The sequence below is a fragment of the Atractosteus spatula genome, chromosome 18 (assembly GCF_055471065.1).
Source record: "Atractosteus spatula isolate fAtrSpa1 chromosome 18, fAtrSpa1.hap1, whole genome shotgun sequence".
NCBI classification, from domain to species: domain Eukaryota; kingdom Metazoa; phylum Chordata; class Actinopteri; order Semionotiformes; family Lepisosteidae; genus Atractosteus; species Atractosteus spatula.
In genome coordinates this window covers 6,380,486-6,395,837 of record NC_142723.1, presented here as the reverse complement: position 1 = coordinate 6,395,837, position 15,352 = coordinate 6,380,486, and the positions used below count along the sequence as shown (strand labels likewise).

Here is a 15,352-nt window from a genome sequence, read left to right as displayed (position 1 = left end):
ACCAGCGCTCCGTACTGCAGGAAGTGCATGCACTATCCACTTCCCTATACTAAACAAGCTGGGGGAACATGTGATATAGTTGTGCGGACTGCAGACTCCCAGCCCTGTGCACCTAATTTAGTATTAATGAGTGATGCATATGAATATGCAACATTCTGACTGCGTGGAGAGCATCAATCGAAAACAACGGTAATACATGTTTTTTTCTCAATTAGGAATACCCATGTGTTTGCTTTCTTTTCGTTTTTGTTTTACTGCTTCCTTTATTACTCGCTGCGCAGCGTATTGTAGTCTAATCATAACACACCAAGTAAGCTCAAAGTTTTTAAGAACAAAAAAAAAACCCATGTATTTATCTTCATGTAGCTAACACATTGTTTTAGCTGAACTGGGTTCAGTATTGTGGAGTCGATGGAAGCTCAAAGATGATTACCCGGACTGCATTTTAGTTTAGTGAAATAATTTTTTTAAAGGCTTCACCATTCAAATGCATTGATAGATTATCCATAGATAATAACTATCCGCCCTGCTTTGAGATATCTGCTTCAAGAAAATGAATCCCATTACAGTATAAAAGATCGTTCGTACTCTGTCTTTACTATTTTTGCCATTTGCTGCTAATAAACTTTGCTGCTCATGCAAAAATTGACAAATCTCGCCTCCCAGCGTTTGCTGTAGTAAGTGAACCAACATTCCCACTCAACTGTTGTAGTAATATCAGTCTCCAATTACATAAGAACAGAGTAGCCCCTACAGATGAAACCATTACGTTGTTTTAGCTCCGTCTCCCACTGTGTTATTTTACAGGTGTACCTAGCTCATCTACACGTACTCTTGCCTTACTCTAGCATTTTTAAAATTAGTCAAGTGTGTCAGTGCGCCGTAGACAAAGAAACAGAAACCTCAAACATGGTCGAACACTTTCAGGAATGTAGATAACCATTTTATGTGTGCATGGAATCACAACGATTGATTATCGCCCACATGAGCAATAGCTCGCATTCACAGGAGAATCTGGAGCGGAGCATATGTGGTGGGTGGGATTTCCGTTTTGATCGCTCCAATCAAATCAATCAGCTGAGCAGGGGCCAGCCAATAGGAGGCTTCTTTGTTAGAAAACGTCAGAAGCGGATGTTGGGACAGGAAGCAGTACTGTCGTTCTGTAAGAAGTTGGTGTGTTGTGTAGCGGTAACTGGTTGAAAAGGGAATGTCTTGTTATCTCTTTTTAAAATCGTGAAAGGATAAACCATTCAGCGTTGACTGTGTTCGTGTTGTACTTTGTGACAACCAGCGCTCCGACGGCTTTAGTTCCGGACATTATAAAGGGAATCCAGTAGGTGAAATTGGAGAGGCGTGGTTATATTTAATTTTGCTGCGGCTGGTGGTTTTTTTTTAGCAAACGACGTTTCTGTGGTGTCTTTCTGTAAATGATGGCTACCCGACAGCCCATAACAGATTCCGACACTGCAGATGAAGCGGTGCGAACTACCTGCGACGACGCCTCCGTGTGTAAAAGGTAAAGATCCTGATGTCTCATTTTTCACGTTGGTCCAGTAGTGGTAATTGTGAACCCCGTTGTGTAATGTGGTCGAAGTTACAGACCACACCAATAGCCATGGAAAAAAAGGTTGAGTGTTGGGTTAGTTCACATTAAATGTAAAATTGAAAATGCCATTTTGTACGGACTGTCTAATCTAAATGCAGCAGAGTGTCAGCTCAGCTGGAGTGACATCGTCCGGTCACAGCTCTCTGGGAACTTCGATTTACAAGGAAACTGTTAGGACATTCCTACATGATTTCTCCTGTCAATATTCACACGGTAAATATTTTGATGTGTCTAGTCTAAACAGAGTCCTAAGCATGAACCTGTTCCTCCGCTGGGTGGAACTGTCTCTTGACATTTTCCAAAGAAATGTGGCATGAAGGTGCGACAGTGCTGCTGGCTCCCAGCACGTAGGTCCTGGGTTGACTGGCCAGGGAACCCTCTGTGTGGAGTCTGCATGTCTTTCATTTTCCACATGAGCGTGCTCCCATTTCCTCCCACCAATGAAATGTCCCTGTGTGTGTCCAGTGAAGGGCTGATGTCCTGTTCAGCTGTACTCCCATTTTGTATCCTATGGTTTTAGGGTAGGTCCTAGGTTTCTATGGCATTTATCAGTCATAAGCCGCTTTTGTACAGTAATCTTAAACATCATTTTGCTTTCTGTGTGATCTGCAGGTTTGCAACCAGTAAGGGCTATTGGAAAGATCCGTACATCCAATATTTCGTGAGACAGACCAGTGAACGAAAGGCCCCAGAAATCAACAGAGGCAAGTCAGTGACCTGCTCACCCTGAATCCCAGTTCTCTCGAAACGGCACATCGTTCCTCCTGCTAACCTATAAACGGTGTACGTGTTGTCGTGTTAAACTGTCACGGGGAACGCAGTGAAATCAGGGCAGTGGCCACACCGCCACACCTGAAGCTGGAGATATTCCTCGAGTGTGCAGTTTTCGAGCTGCAGTTGTGCTGCGGAGATGGTCTGTTTCGTACATTGCGGCATGAAATGTCGAGAAATGCTTTACAGTCCTGGAGTGCAGCTGCTTGCGGACTGAATCGCTTGGTCTAGTCTGCTCCTTGAGGGCCACAGTCCAGCAGGGTTTGTTAGGTCTAAATCATCAGCAGTGCAGGAGCTCAAGAAGAGGGTGGAATGAGCTCAGTTAAAGCTTGACTGGATGAGTACATTCTCCCAGTCACAGGTCTGAACCTTTAGATGATTTAAGGCAGGGGTTTGCAAATGTTATCCTTTGAAAGGTTATTTAAACCCTTTCAGATCTAATTGAACTAATTATTGGCTCAATCGGAGTGGTCTAACAGCTTTCCCTGGGTCTTTGGACTCTGCTGAATTAAAGAGACTAATAAAATGTCCGTAAATTCACCCCTACAGGTCTGAATTTGGGAGCTCCTAATGAAGACCTATGGACCTGGTTTGCCCTTGATGAGTAGAATTGGCAAGGTTATGTCTGTTTAAGTGTTACACAGCCCGCTGTAGCCTGAAAATACTTTTGGGCATAACCCAGTGTATCAGTATGTACTGTATGTCTACAGTTATGTGTGTAATGGTCTTCAGTTAGAAGCATTAACGGGCATGGTATTGAATCGGACTCGGCGTGTGATATTGTGATTTTCACTTACTGTTGCTGCCACCTGGTGGTAGCCCTATGAATTCAGTGAAGCCTTGACCTTCAAACAACATCTCGAACAAACAGCAGCAAAAATCCAAGCAAGGAACAACCTCCTGTGAAGACTAGCTGGCACTAGCTCGGGTGCAAATTTCACCGTCTTACGCACCTCTGTGCTTTCTCTGGCCTTCTCGGTAGCTGAGTACTGCTCTCCTGCCTGGCACAACAGCTGCCACACGAAGAAGGTAGACACAGCCCTGAACAACAGCATGCGCATTATAACCGGGTGCATTAGATCTACGCCCACTGAATTGCTACCGATTCTCAGCGGCATCTCTCCACCTAACCTTCGCAGAGAAGCAAGTTGCACCAACCTTGCACTGAAAGCCTCCAGACTCCAGCCACCTGCTGCACGATGCCATCTGCAACCGGAACACCACAATCCTCCGATTAGAAAACCGGCACTCACCTTCTAACTTAATGAGGCGCCTTATGAAAGAAGCAGCAAACAACGACAATGGCACTAATTGGGCTAACAAAAAGTGGCAAAACGCGTGGAATAATAACAACCGCAGACTGAAACAATTTATTGACAAAGTATCCAACAAACCCGCTGGAAATGACCTACCCAGACAGGCCTGGGACAAGCTGAACGGACTAAGAACCGGACATGGCCGTTTCCGGGCCACTCTACACAAGTGGGGTCTCACTGATGACCCAACTTGCGAATGCGGCGATGGCAAGGAGCAGACGGCCGACCACATCCTATACTCCTGCCCTCGCTTCAGATGCCCCGGGAACTTTATCGATTTGGATGATGCCAGCCGCGACTGGCTGAGGCACCTGACTGTGACAATCTAACTATGTAACTTCTGCATGTTAAGCTCATACAAATATATATATATAGTGAAGCATCTTGTAACTCAAATTGCAGCTCGATTATTCCTGTTATGTAATGGGTGCTGTGAATCATATTGTGTTCAAAGAACATGCAGCCTTCTGGATCTAAGTGTCTTAAGATTAAGCATGTGTGTTGAATTCCCAGCAGTGCCAACATGTATCTGCCTTCTCCCTCTCTCCCAGGCTACTATGCTCGAGTACATGGTGTGAATTGCCTCTTGGATGCCTTCATCAGGAAGACTGCATGCGAGTGTCAGGTGATTAACCTGGGTGCTGGTCTGGACACCACATTCTGGAGACTGAAGGTACTGTGGTCACACTGTGGCATTAAAAAAAACATTCAGCCCATGAAGCGAAATTAAAGTTCCTCATTTATCTATGGCAAGGACTTAGCTTTCATTCTGGGCATTAGATGCAGAGTAATAGTGATAATCAAAGCTTTACATATAGTTTTCTCTTACTTGCAGTAGCTTATAAAGCTGTTTTAGAGAGATATGTCTCTGTTGGCACTAACGAAGGCTGGAGTATTAGGTTTAGGAAAATCTAACCCTTAATTGTTACCAAAAAGTATCAGTTGGTAAATATAATTATTAGTGTTCAGTATTGTGATATTGGCCTTTCTTATTGGTCCATGCTTTTTGTAGGACCACATCTAGCTTGACTTCAATGTCCCATTTTTCCTCTTCAAAACACAGGATGAAAATCTCTTGCCTAAAAAGTATTTTGAAGTTGACTTTCCAATGATCGTTGCGAGGAAGATCCACAACATCAAGTAAGACCACTGTTATTGACCGTCTCATAAAGTGACAGGAGAGATCTGGTCCACCTTTGACTGATGGATTCCTTCCTACATGCGGAGAGGCCGATAGGAAGTTCAGTAAATCCAGACAGCTGCGCTGTGGGGCTAGTACTGGGTTATCGCCATCATGTGCAGATGTGTAATTCTGAAAGTCCCCGCTAGAGGGGGTGTAGCTCTATGTCTTGGATATGCGTTTTAGTACTTTATAGATGACCAATGTTGTTAGACTTTGTCCGGTGTTTATTTCTACCCACTCATGCAGCTGGGAATTATACCGGAGCAGTTTGAATGAAGTATCTTGCTCTAGGGTTCAACAGTGGGGGCTCTCCCAGAATTTAAAGTTGGTACAGCTAACAAAAACAGGATGGTGTGTGAAAGCACGACCTTTTTTTTTCAAAAACAAATCAAGATTATCAGTTGTACTGTTTTGTTTGTGGTAAATTGAGAGTTTTGGCTTTATGCAAATAAAGGGGACACAACTCTGAGTCGCTGCTACAGACAACTATCCCTGAAACCGCACCACAGAAATGGCACGTCTAGGTCACGGGCCTCTTTTCGAACTTGGGTATTGCATCACAGTCCTTTACCATCTTGCATGCTCTTCCTTAAACATGTGTTTTTGTGTAATACTGACAACACAGATCGCTCAATTCAGGAGGCTTCTAAAACATCCCTGAAGACTGCAAATGCAATCTGATACTACTGTGTCTTCAGCTGTTTTTTTAGCCCGAAGCGATATTCTAAGGCATGGAGCTCGGAAACTGAATCTGAGCGCAGAGTCGGACATGGCCGTGATGTTAGTGTATGGCAGGATGCAAGCAGCCCTTGAACACTGGACACCAATCAGTCATGTGCAGAAGAGAGCACTGGCTGGCCAGATATTATTACGTTTTTTCAAAGATCAAAGTATCCCTATTTATTGTAGTTTTTGTATTCGACAGTGACAACCAGAAAGTGTAAGCTGGAAGGTTGATATTTTCTGTTCATGTGGCTCATTCATAGCTGCTCTCTTGAAAGCACTCTGACCTCTTCCTGGCCTGCCTTGGGGGTTGGAAAATGTGGTTTTCTGAGCATGTCTGAATGCATTGCTGGGTCACTGTACTGATGCTATTATTACTGTCAGAGAACATGCTGACCCATTTTTTTTATGATAACTCCATTTCTTTTTTTCTTTTATCATTTTTCTTTTCATAGATTTCTTGTATGATCACACACTTGACATGGATGATGTGCAGTGTGAAGTGCTGGTCTAAAACGAAATTGCTTGTGTATCCTTTCCAGTGCAAGGGAGATAAAGAAAACAAGATATTCATTTCTCTTTCCTGTTTTGCAGAACCAAGCCTCCTCTGTCCAAACCAATAGTAGAAACACATTCTACAGATTCACTTCTTATTGGTAAGAATAAATAAGCCTGTTAATTTTAAATCTGGACTTTTGAGGTTAAAAACCAATACAAAAAATGTAGGCTATAATAATAACCAGTTTTTCCCTATTAACTGTGGAGATGTTTCAGAGATGTCTCGCTTGTTCTTAAAACTCATTTGCTTGTTTCTTTTGAAACTAAGGCAGAAGTATTTAAATCCCAGCAATGGCCACAACTAAAAGCCATCAAAGTTATCGTTTTGATGATTGATGCTGTCCTGGCTGCCATCTGTATTGAAGGAGAACAGGTGTGCGATGCTGGTCATGCTGTGTTCACATCAGTCCCGTGCTCTCTACGTCCTTGTGACAGATGGCCACAGTCTGGACTCGGACCGGTACACCATCATCGGCGCTGATCTCCGGGACCTGCCTGGGCTGGAGGAGAAGCTCAAGAGATTCCGGATGAGCCCAGAGTGAGCGAAACCCTGTTTCCTAAACTCTCTGTCCCCTCTTTCAATTCAGGCTAACTCATTCCCCATTTTCCTGCCCCCTTTTGCTGTGATGAATACCCTGTTGCTCTCCTCTCCATCATTAATACCTCATTGCCCCTTGATTCTATGATCCTGAGTGATCTCGGGTTTGTTCCCCACCCAAGTGCCCCCCCAGGCTCACACAGAATGTTCTCACTCCTGTCAGTCTGTACGATAGACCAATCTGGAATTATATTATGAAACGTGAAGTATTAATGTCCTGTAAGAGATTGTTTTTTTTTAAGCAAGAGAGGATACATTGGCCAGTAATGAGGAACTGCAGCATATTGCAAGGAAATTTTAAAACCTTAGCTCAGTGATGGACATTCTTCTAAATATGCTGTAGCCCCATATTTATTTGCTCATGTTTTGGCCTTTGTGTCCCTGATAAGATATGAAGGCTGTCTCAGGAAAAGAAATTTCCCAAGTGTGCTTCAGTCTACGTGTGGATCGTGTTTCACTTTTTCCACTCTCCAAGCCAAATCAAGGTTTTGGATTTATCATCAGAGGCAGTTTGTCCCTTCCTGCATTCAATAGGCTGTATTGCGTTTACAGATTTAGCTATATGATCACAATGTAGGTTATTGCCCTTTCTAATTGGTTTACAGTAAGGTTATCTGAGAGTTATATCATACGTGATAAAATGCAAGGTAGGCCAGGAGTAAAAAAGCAGCCATTGCAAAAGTTAGGATTTTTTTTAAATTTTATTTGAAGATGCAGTTCTTTTAATCAGGTCCTTTAATGGCATTGAACATCTGATCAGTCACTGCCTGGAACATTTACACCTAAGGTGAATGATTAAAAGGGAGCAGTCTCGCAGTGAATCACACCATTGTTTTTAATTATTCGAGGGTGGCATTGTGCAGAGACTTTTTGTCAGCTGTCGCTCATCAGACTCAGGCTTGTCTGTGCGGTGAGAACAAGTAGCCCAGATCTCAGTTTAAGTAAAAGCTGTTGCAGATAGGACAGCCTAAGTCAACTATCTGATTTGCAGGGAAAGAAGCTCCTTCGACAGAGATTCAGGCAGTACAGTTGAAGTGCTTAACATAACATAACATCTAACATCACTTTATTGGCCATATAAAATTTCTTGCATTAGGAATTTGTCTTTTCGCATACCCCAGCTTGCTCTCCATGAGACACACAGACAGGGAGAGAGAAGCCTGGGGTCAGAGTGCAGGGTCAGCCATTTATACGGCGCCCCTGGAGCAGTTGGGGCTAAGGGCCTTTCAGGGATTTGAACCGGCAACCTTCCAGCCACAGGCACAGATCCTTAGGCACAGAGCCACAGCTCTGCCCTTAGTCGGTGTCCATTTTGCTTTTCTGCTTTTGGTGTGCGCTGTGCATGACAGAGACTGAGCAGGGTTGTTTTGTTTCGTTTCTCCTTCCCCTCTCCCTCTCCCCCTCTCCAGGCTGCCCACGCTGTTCCTGTCGGAGTGTGTGCTGGTGTACCTGACCCCACAGCAGTCCTCCAGCCTGGTGCGCTGGGCAGCAGAGACTTTCCACACTGCCATGTTCGTGAACTACGAGCAGGTCTGTGCTGCCCACTCCCATTGCAGAGAAATGTGAAATCTTCAGCTTGTTTTTTTTTTCTGTAACCCGCCTCCCCGCCCAGTAGTCTCCGAATGGCAATCAGCTCATCTCGCTGTTGAGACCCTCTTGGCAAGCACGACAAAAGGAGAGCAATGAGACCCTCACCGGCTCCACAGGAGAGTTAGTTCAAGGATGGGAGATCGATAGGGCTGTGTCACAGGGAGGGCAGGAGGGGTGCCCAAGTGAGTCCTTTTAAAACAGAATGATGGCTCAGCCGCAATAGCACTTAGGTGCAAAAGTGATGATTTATTAGGACAGTGCTCCCCACAAACTAACAAACAATTATATATGGCAAAAAAACAACAAAATGGAAAAAATATACACAAAAAAAAATCATAAACCCTTCTAAGAATTAGAGACCAGGGGTCCTACCACACTTAAGTTCATGCATCCACTTTCCCGTCAGCTAGCTAGCTCATGAGGGTGCACACTCGGGGCTTGGCTAGCAGTTTCCCATTTCATACACGCAAAACTGTACTGTACCATCTGCGGACGGTGACGGAGATCCCTCTGTCACAGGCTCACTTGTCACCCTGCAAGTTCACAGAGGTTCAGCCAGCCCAGGATGCCCCGAGAGACCCGGTCTGGGGAGTTTTAAAATGAGCCATGGTTTAGTCAAGTCCCTGTTTGAAGAAGTCATTCCTGTGACAGATGTGTAGGACATCGGTTGGCACATCATCCTCCCTGTCCTTTGTCAAACTAGCCACATCAGACCCTGTGCTCATCCCCGTCCTCTTTCACAGAATAGCTTTGATAAATTCTGCTACTTCACCACAAAAGATTATCCGCACACAGGTTCTTACTACAAAGAAATATCATTATTGTAATGAAATATGACTGCTTTGACATTAGGAGCCAAGATGCAATATAATAGTTACTTCAGAGGCCAAACGTTTGAAGATAAGCGCAGCAGGCCAGTGGCCCAAAATTCTCATGTGGAGAATCAATTAGGCATGGTCCCCCAAAACGAGGTGCTTTGACCTCTGACCCCGTTCCCGCGCCCGCAGGTACACATGGCCGACCGCTTCGGGCAGGTGATGATCGAGAACCTGCAGAGGCGGCAGTGTAACCTGGCAGGAGTGGAGGTGTGTCGGAGCCTGGAGGCGCAGGTACGTCCCTCGTCCGCACAGACGAGTTCCCCTGGTGCCGCGTTCCTCTCACAGGGTGGTCAGATAAGGTAGCAGAGCAGAAAGCAACCGCACTCTTGACACCTCAGCCTGTAAGACAGCCTTATCGCCTTGTTGACCCTTGGCAATACATTTCTACTTTGTGTCAGAAGCTGAGTGTTTGTTTTTTGTTTCTTTTTTCATGCCTCTAGTTTGAAGGCACTCAGCAGTTCTCACAGCATGGGGCTTAAATCTGCAATGCTGAATGAGCACCAAGAAGGAGTCCTCACATTTCGCCACTGCCTTAGCACAGCACAGAGACCTCCTGCTCACGGACAACTGTCTTGTTGTTTTATAAGCAGCTTTCAAATCGTATTTGATATTTTTGTGTTCATAAATGCAGACGTGCACCCAACATATTCTTCTATGCATTTGACTTCCTTCAGTTATCTCCGTGCACTGGGAGTTATAGATTGCAATGAGTGACTCCCTCTGCATTTCAGAAAGAGCGCTTCTTGTCGACTGGCTGGGAAACTGCAGACGCTCTGGACATGATGACAGTGTACGGTCTCCTTCCACAGGCAGATGTGGGAAGGTAGGGCCCATGTACCGTATCTCAATGTGCCGGTCTCAGTGTCAGGAGCATTGTCTTATTGTAAACAAGAGTTTTTTATTAAAGTGCCATGTATTGTCCATAGCCATTTAACTTTATCAGTAGAGAAAGTGTCAATATTGACGCTAAGTTCATACCAGTGTCTGGCATTATCTCTTTAATGATTTACTAGATAAGGACAGTCAAAAACCATTAACTGCACTAAATCCTTTGGTAGGGCAGGTGTTTGGATGCTGTAGCTCTATTGGTTCGGCTGTCCCTGTGGACCTGGGCTTGTTGTTCAGGTGTTGACCTTAGGGGAGTGTATCTTGCTGATACACCCAAGACACATGTGCTCCTTTCCCACTGCTGGGCAGACAGCCAGAGCATTCCTCAAGAGTGCTTAGGGTTCCCAGTGCAAGGCCACACTGTGCTCGCTAAGATCAAGAACGTTATCGATTTTTTTTTGTTCCATTCTGTTTTGCTCTTGCCCTAAAAAAACAAGGTAAAATTGACAAGGGGATTCTATTTTGCTACACTGCCTGCTTTGTTACTGAGAATCTGTATGTACCAAATTCCTCCTGAGACATACAAATTCCTGCTCCTTCTTTTGCTTTTGTAGCTCTCGAATAAGCACATCCCTTTCCTGCAGTGCTTCAGATAAAAGTGAGAAAAACATACAGCCCTTCATCACCTTTTCAGGGCTAGACAGTACATCAAAGTCAAGCCAGCTGGATCTGGAGAAGACAATGCAAAGGCTTTTCAATAGCAGAGTAAAATCCAGTGGCTCTTTGCAGCAAAGCACATCCTGGTTACTGTAGTGTTAAAGTACACTGAGAGCATACGATTCACACCCTGGATGGGACGCCAGCTCATCACAGGGATTAAGCCTCACTTAGACACATGATGTACTGGAATCATTGGGGTAAAGTACCTCACTCAAGCTGTAACAGCAGGGAGTCGAAACCACAAGTCGTCAGCTACAAGTTTAGAGTAGAATAAAGGGCAATATCTCTATTCTGATACAACTGGATTATTGCCAGATCTCCTCTGATCTTAAAAACCCCCTCCATTCCCTGCAACTTTCCATCTGTGTGGAGTGGGCATGATTGCTATTTACACTATCCAGCTCTTAAACCTCGGCACTTGTCCTTCTTGTATTAGGTGCTGTGAGAGGAAGGGGAAATAACGATTTAAGTGTTGTCCCAAGAAGGACAGAATGACATAGCTCTGCCTTATAAAACATCTGCCCAGCTGTGGACATGCAAAGGGATTTGAGCACTGTGGGTTTTGGGTACGGGTGTGGCCTGGAATATGACCATCGGAAGATCCTATGATAAACGCGTCAGCTCATATGGTTTGGATTTCACATGCTTTGGGGATAAACCACAGGGTAAAACCAGGAGTGTCAGCATTGTCTCTACCAGTCAGTGATAACACCAGTTAGCAGCTCTTCTGTGGTTTTTTATGAATTGCAAATGTATCGATGCTCATCCAGCAGGAAGCAGTCTATACATATTACTCAGGCTGATCTGCTCAGCGATAGTTACTTAAGTTTCAGGAGTACAAGGAGGATTTTTTAAATAAAGGAGATATCTTTATTTTTTAATTTGCTAGAATCAGTTGTGTTCCGAAACTACAATGCTGCTTTGGCATTTCTTTCGTGCTGACTAACAATACTTAGGATAAATGATCATGTTTGTGTAAGAACCAACATATAGTAATAATTCAGGTGGGTAGCTGCGTGTGCTAGGTGTACACACCTCAAGAAGGCTCCAGGGCCGAAACGTTGTGTTCTCTTTCTTCTTTTTTTCAGCATGGAATAAACCTATTACTTGTTCCATATAGTAATAATACTTGCTTACACTTATATAGCGCTTTTTTGGATACTCCACTCAAAGCGCTTTACAGGTAATGGGGATCCCCTCCACCACCACCAGTGTGCAGCCCCACCTGGATGATGAGACGGCAGCCATAGTGCGCCAGTACACTCACCACACATCAGCTATCAGTGGGGAGGAGAGCAGAGTAATGAAGTCAATTCACAGATGGGGATTATTAGGAGGCCATGATTGGTAAGGGCCAATGGGAAATTTGGGCAGGATGCCAGGGCTACACCCCTACTCTTTTTGAGAAAAGCCCTGAGATTTTTAATGACCACGGAGAGTCGGGACCTCGGTTTTACGTCTCATCCGAAGAATGATGCCTTTTTACGGTATAGTGTCCCCGCCACTATACTGGGGCATTAGGACCCACACAGAGCACAGGGTGAGCGCCCCCTGCTGGCCCCACTAACACCTCTTCCAGCAGCAACCTTAGTTTTTCCCAGGAGGTCTCCCATCCAGGTACTGACCAGGCTCACACCTGCTGAGCTTCAGTTATGAATTGCAGGGTGATATGGCTGCTGGCATATGTTTGTTTTCCCAAGAGCGTGTTATGATAGATTAATATTTCCTGTATTCACTTTAATTTCAGAATAGAACGCCTGGAGTTTCTGGATGAGAAGGAACTTCTCCAGCAGTTGCTACAGCATTACAGTATCTGCTGGGCTACCAAAGATAAGCTCAAACTAGGTAAGTGAGAGTACCAGGGAGAGGGAGAACTGGAGCTTCTCCTGAAGCACTGCCACGACAGCACAAGAAGACATCAGCTTCTGCCACCTTTATTTGGCACAAATTTGAAATTCTTGCCTCTCCATGACGCATGATGTATAATCTCACCAAAGCAGACAAATATACATCTGTTGTGACAGCAGGCTGAAACTTTCAGGTTCTAGATACAGTGAGCCGGAGTCCATGCTGGCACCTAGTGGCTCACACATCTGGATCACAGCTGGAGCTGTCTCTGTAGTGTTAACTGGACTGAGATGTTCTTGAAACCCCTCCCCCAGGTGGGACACAGGTCCAGTGGAGGGTCATCCCTATTTATACAATACTGGTAGACTGGAGGATTTGGAACGAGGTACAGCAGTGTGCACAGTGGGGACTTGAACTTGCAACCCCCCTGGCTCTCTGCTGTGGGTCCACTTTCTTCTGTGCAAAGAGGTCATTGCTGGACAGCACAACGAGGAAATCGCATAAAATGCCAATTGAATGCATGATAAATCTGGGACTCTCTAATAAACCTTTTTTGTTGTTTTATTTGCTGTTTTTCAGGCCTCTCTGAAGTTGCATTTTAAATAACGAGTTAATGGAGGACTTTTTCTTCTCCTATAAGACTCTTGAGTGCCATGAACCTCCCAACCAGAATCAGCTGACACATCGGGATCCTAGGCCAACTTGCGCAATTGCTTTACAGTGGGGTTTCTGCCCCAGCTGAACATCAGGAACCTGAGGGTGGCAGCTATCTTTTTGTGAATGAAAACTGGTTGGATGTCATATTGTTAGCAGCACATAAATAGGGAAAACTCCAGCTGTGAAAGGCATGCAAACTCTCCTAGTCAAAGGAAATGCCCTTGTTCAGAGCACCATAGCCAGTCTGAACAGGTGTAGGGCCTTGAATGTAAACACTAATAAACTGTAAAAATAAACCAAGGTCATTCTGCTTTTAATCATTTGGCCTGGCCTCATGTAGGCTTCTTTAGATCATATTAATTGTTTACTTCAGGGAGTTCATTGCAACCTTTTATTCTTCCTAGCTGATAATTTTATCTGTTTTATATGTCTGTAAAGTGTTGTGATATAATTTATTTGACTGATTGTTCAAGCACTGAAAGACAGCCTGTATTTTGATTTTCTTGAAATGTTAAATGTGAACTGTACAGAAATTGTATGGGTAACCCTTTCTTGTATGCTTTCTACCATTTTTATGGAAAAATGGATTTTGAAAGAAACGTAACACATTTTCTGTTCAAAAAAATATTTCGAATTAAATTTGTTTTGTGTGAAACAGACTGTAGCACTTGAGAAGAATCCCCTGTTGCAGATGAATACCCTAGTTTTCACCCTTTCACGGAGGTGTGTAGTGCAATGGGTAGGGTACTGATCATCGGTTTAAATATTGTTAAAATTGAGAAAGCCTGAAAACAAATTTGCAGCTGAAGTGTCCATACTGTATGGTGAAAAAGAGGACACAACCGAAGTCAGCATCATTCTTGAGGACCCATGGCTAATAGGAACACCGGGCAGACGTTAGTGTGCTGCAAAGCCAGTAGGTCCTCATTCTGCTAAAAATCAGGTCAGGAGTGAAACAGTTTAGTATTTACCTGTCCAAATGTGGAACTTCACCTGACAAACTAGACCTGTTAGTATTTTTGAACTTATTTCCAAAGTGGAGTATGTGATTATGTGATGATGCATCTTGCCTCTTGGCTACATTGTTTCCAGTCATTCAGCACTGACTGTAATGTATCTGTTTGTTATAGGGGATCATACCAGTTATGACAGTTCAGACATTATACTTGTGTTCCTACACAGCTCTCTGTTTCTACTCCAGTCACAAGGTATTTCTCCATTTCTGCCTTCGTTTTATCTAAATTATACCCTGTAACTTAAAATACAATTTCCATTCTGTTCATAATGTAGCGGGACACAATGATCCTTGCAACTGTGCATGCAGTAGAAGCGTGAAAGATAAGCAGAAGTGTGAAAGAAGTGGTTTGTACGTTTTGCTTGTTGTTACTATTATACTGTATGTGGGCTGCTCAATTCCTGGTTGTTCTATATGCACCGTTAGTGATCTTAACTTTTTTAGCACGTTCAGCTCCCATAACAGCTTTTGAAAGTTTCTTGCCAAGAACTGTGTGGCTTGGGGAGGATAAATAATGTTGCACAAAACTCTGAAGCCCATGTGTGACGCATGATGTCTGCTGAAATGAGTAACACCATCACAATTGTTTCTACCAATGAGGGCTATGAAAAATTGTGAGAACTATCAGCACAGTAACAGCAGTAGATAATGCTAAAGAAATGTCATATAAAATATTATTTTAAAGCTATGGTAGTCAGAACTTATTAAAAAAAATAAAAGCACAGTAATGGTGCTTCTCTTGGGCAGAACTGCTTCCTCTGTGTCAGATGGCTATCAAGATTTCTTCAAGAAATGCAGATACATTTTATCTTTATTGAGCACATTGCTGAGGCTGCACTTTCGAGATCTTGATGTTTTCTTTGCAATAGTGAGCATCAACAAACACATAACTGCATCACATTCACAAGGCTATCAAGAAAATGACCATCCCATTTTGTGGCAGTAGGCGTTTTATTGAACAGACAAGACCATCCTGCCTCTCACAAATTACAAACCCAGCTCCTTGTGGTGGGTTTCCACAGCTTTTAAGGGAAATATCTGTTGAAAACAATTCTCTGCCA

General features: G+C 43.9%; 1 protein-coding gene across 2 annotated transcripts; it reads left to right on the top strand.

The window, feature by feature from the left end:
* The first annotated feature begins 63 nt into the window (after positions 1-63).
* On the top strand, positions 64-13,931 carry lcmt1 (leucine carboxyl methyltransferase 1). Of its 2 annotated transcripts, XM_088936821.1 has the most exons (12): positions 64-189; positions 1,397-1,516; positions 2,219-2,310; positions 4,245-4,366; positions 4,757-4,833; positions 6,194-6,255; positions 6,593-6,695; positions 8,165-8,285; positions 9,353-9,454; positions 9,955-10,046; positions 12,519-12,616; positions 13,199-13,931. In XM_088936821.1, exons 2-12 carry the CDS (start codon positions 1,428-1,430, stop codon positions 13,219-13,221), a joined length of 981 nt encoding a protein of 326 aa, XP_088792947.1. In that variant the 5' UTR covers positions 64-189; positions 1,397-1,427; the 3' UTR covers positions 13,222-13,931. The 2 variants fall into 2 exon arrangements, with proteins under 2 accessions (XP_088792947.1, XP_088792946.1); XM_088936820.1 differs by lacking the exon at positions 64-189 and having other exon boundaries at positions 1,124-1,516.
* The last annotated feature ends 1,421 nt before the right edge of the window (positions 13,932-15,352 follow it).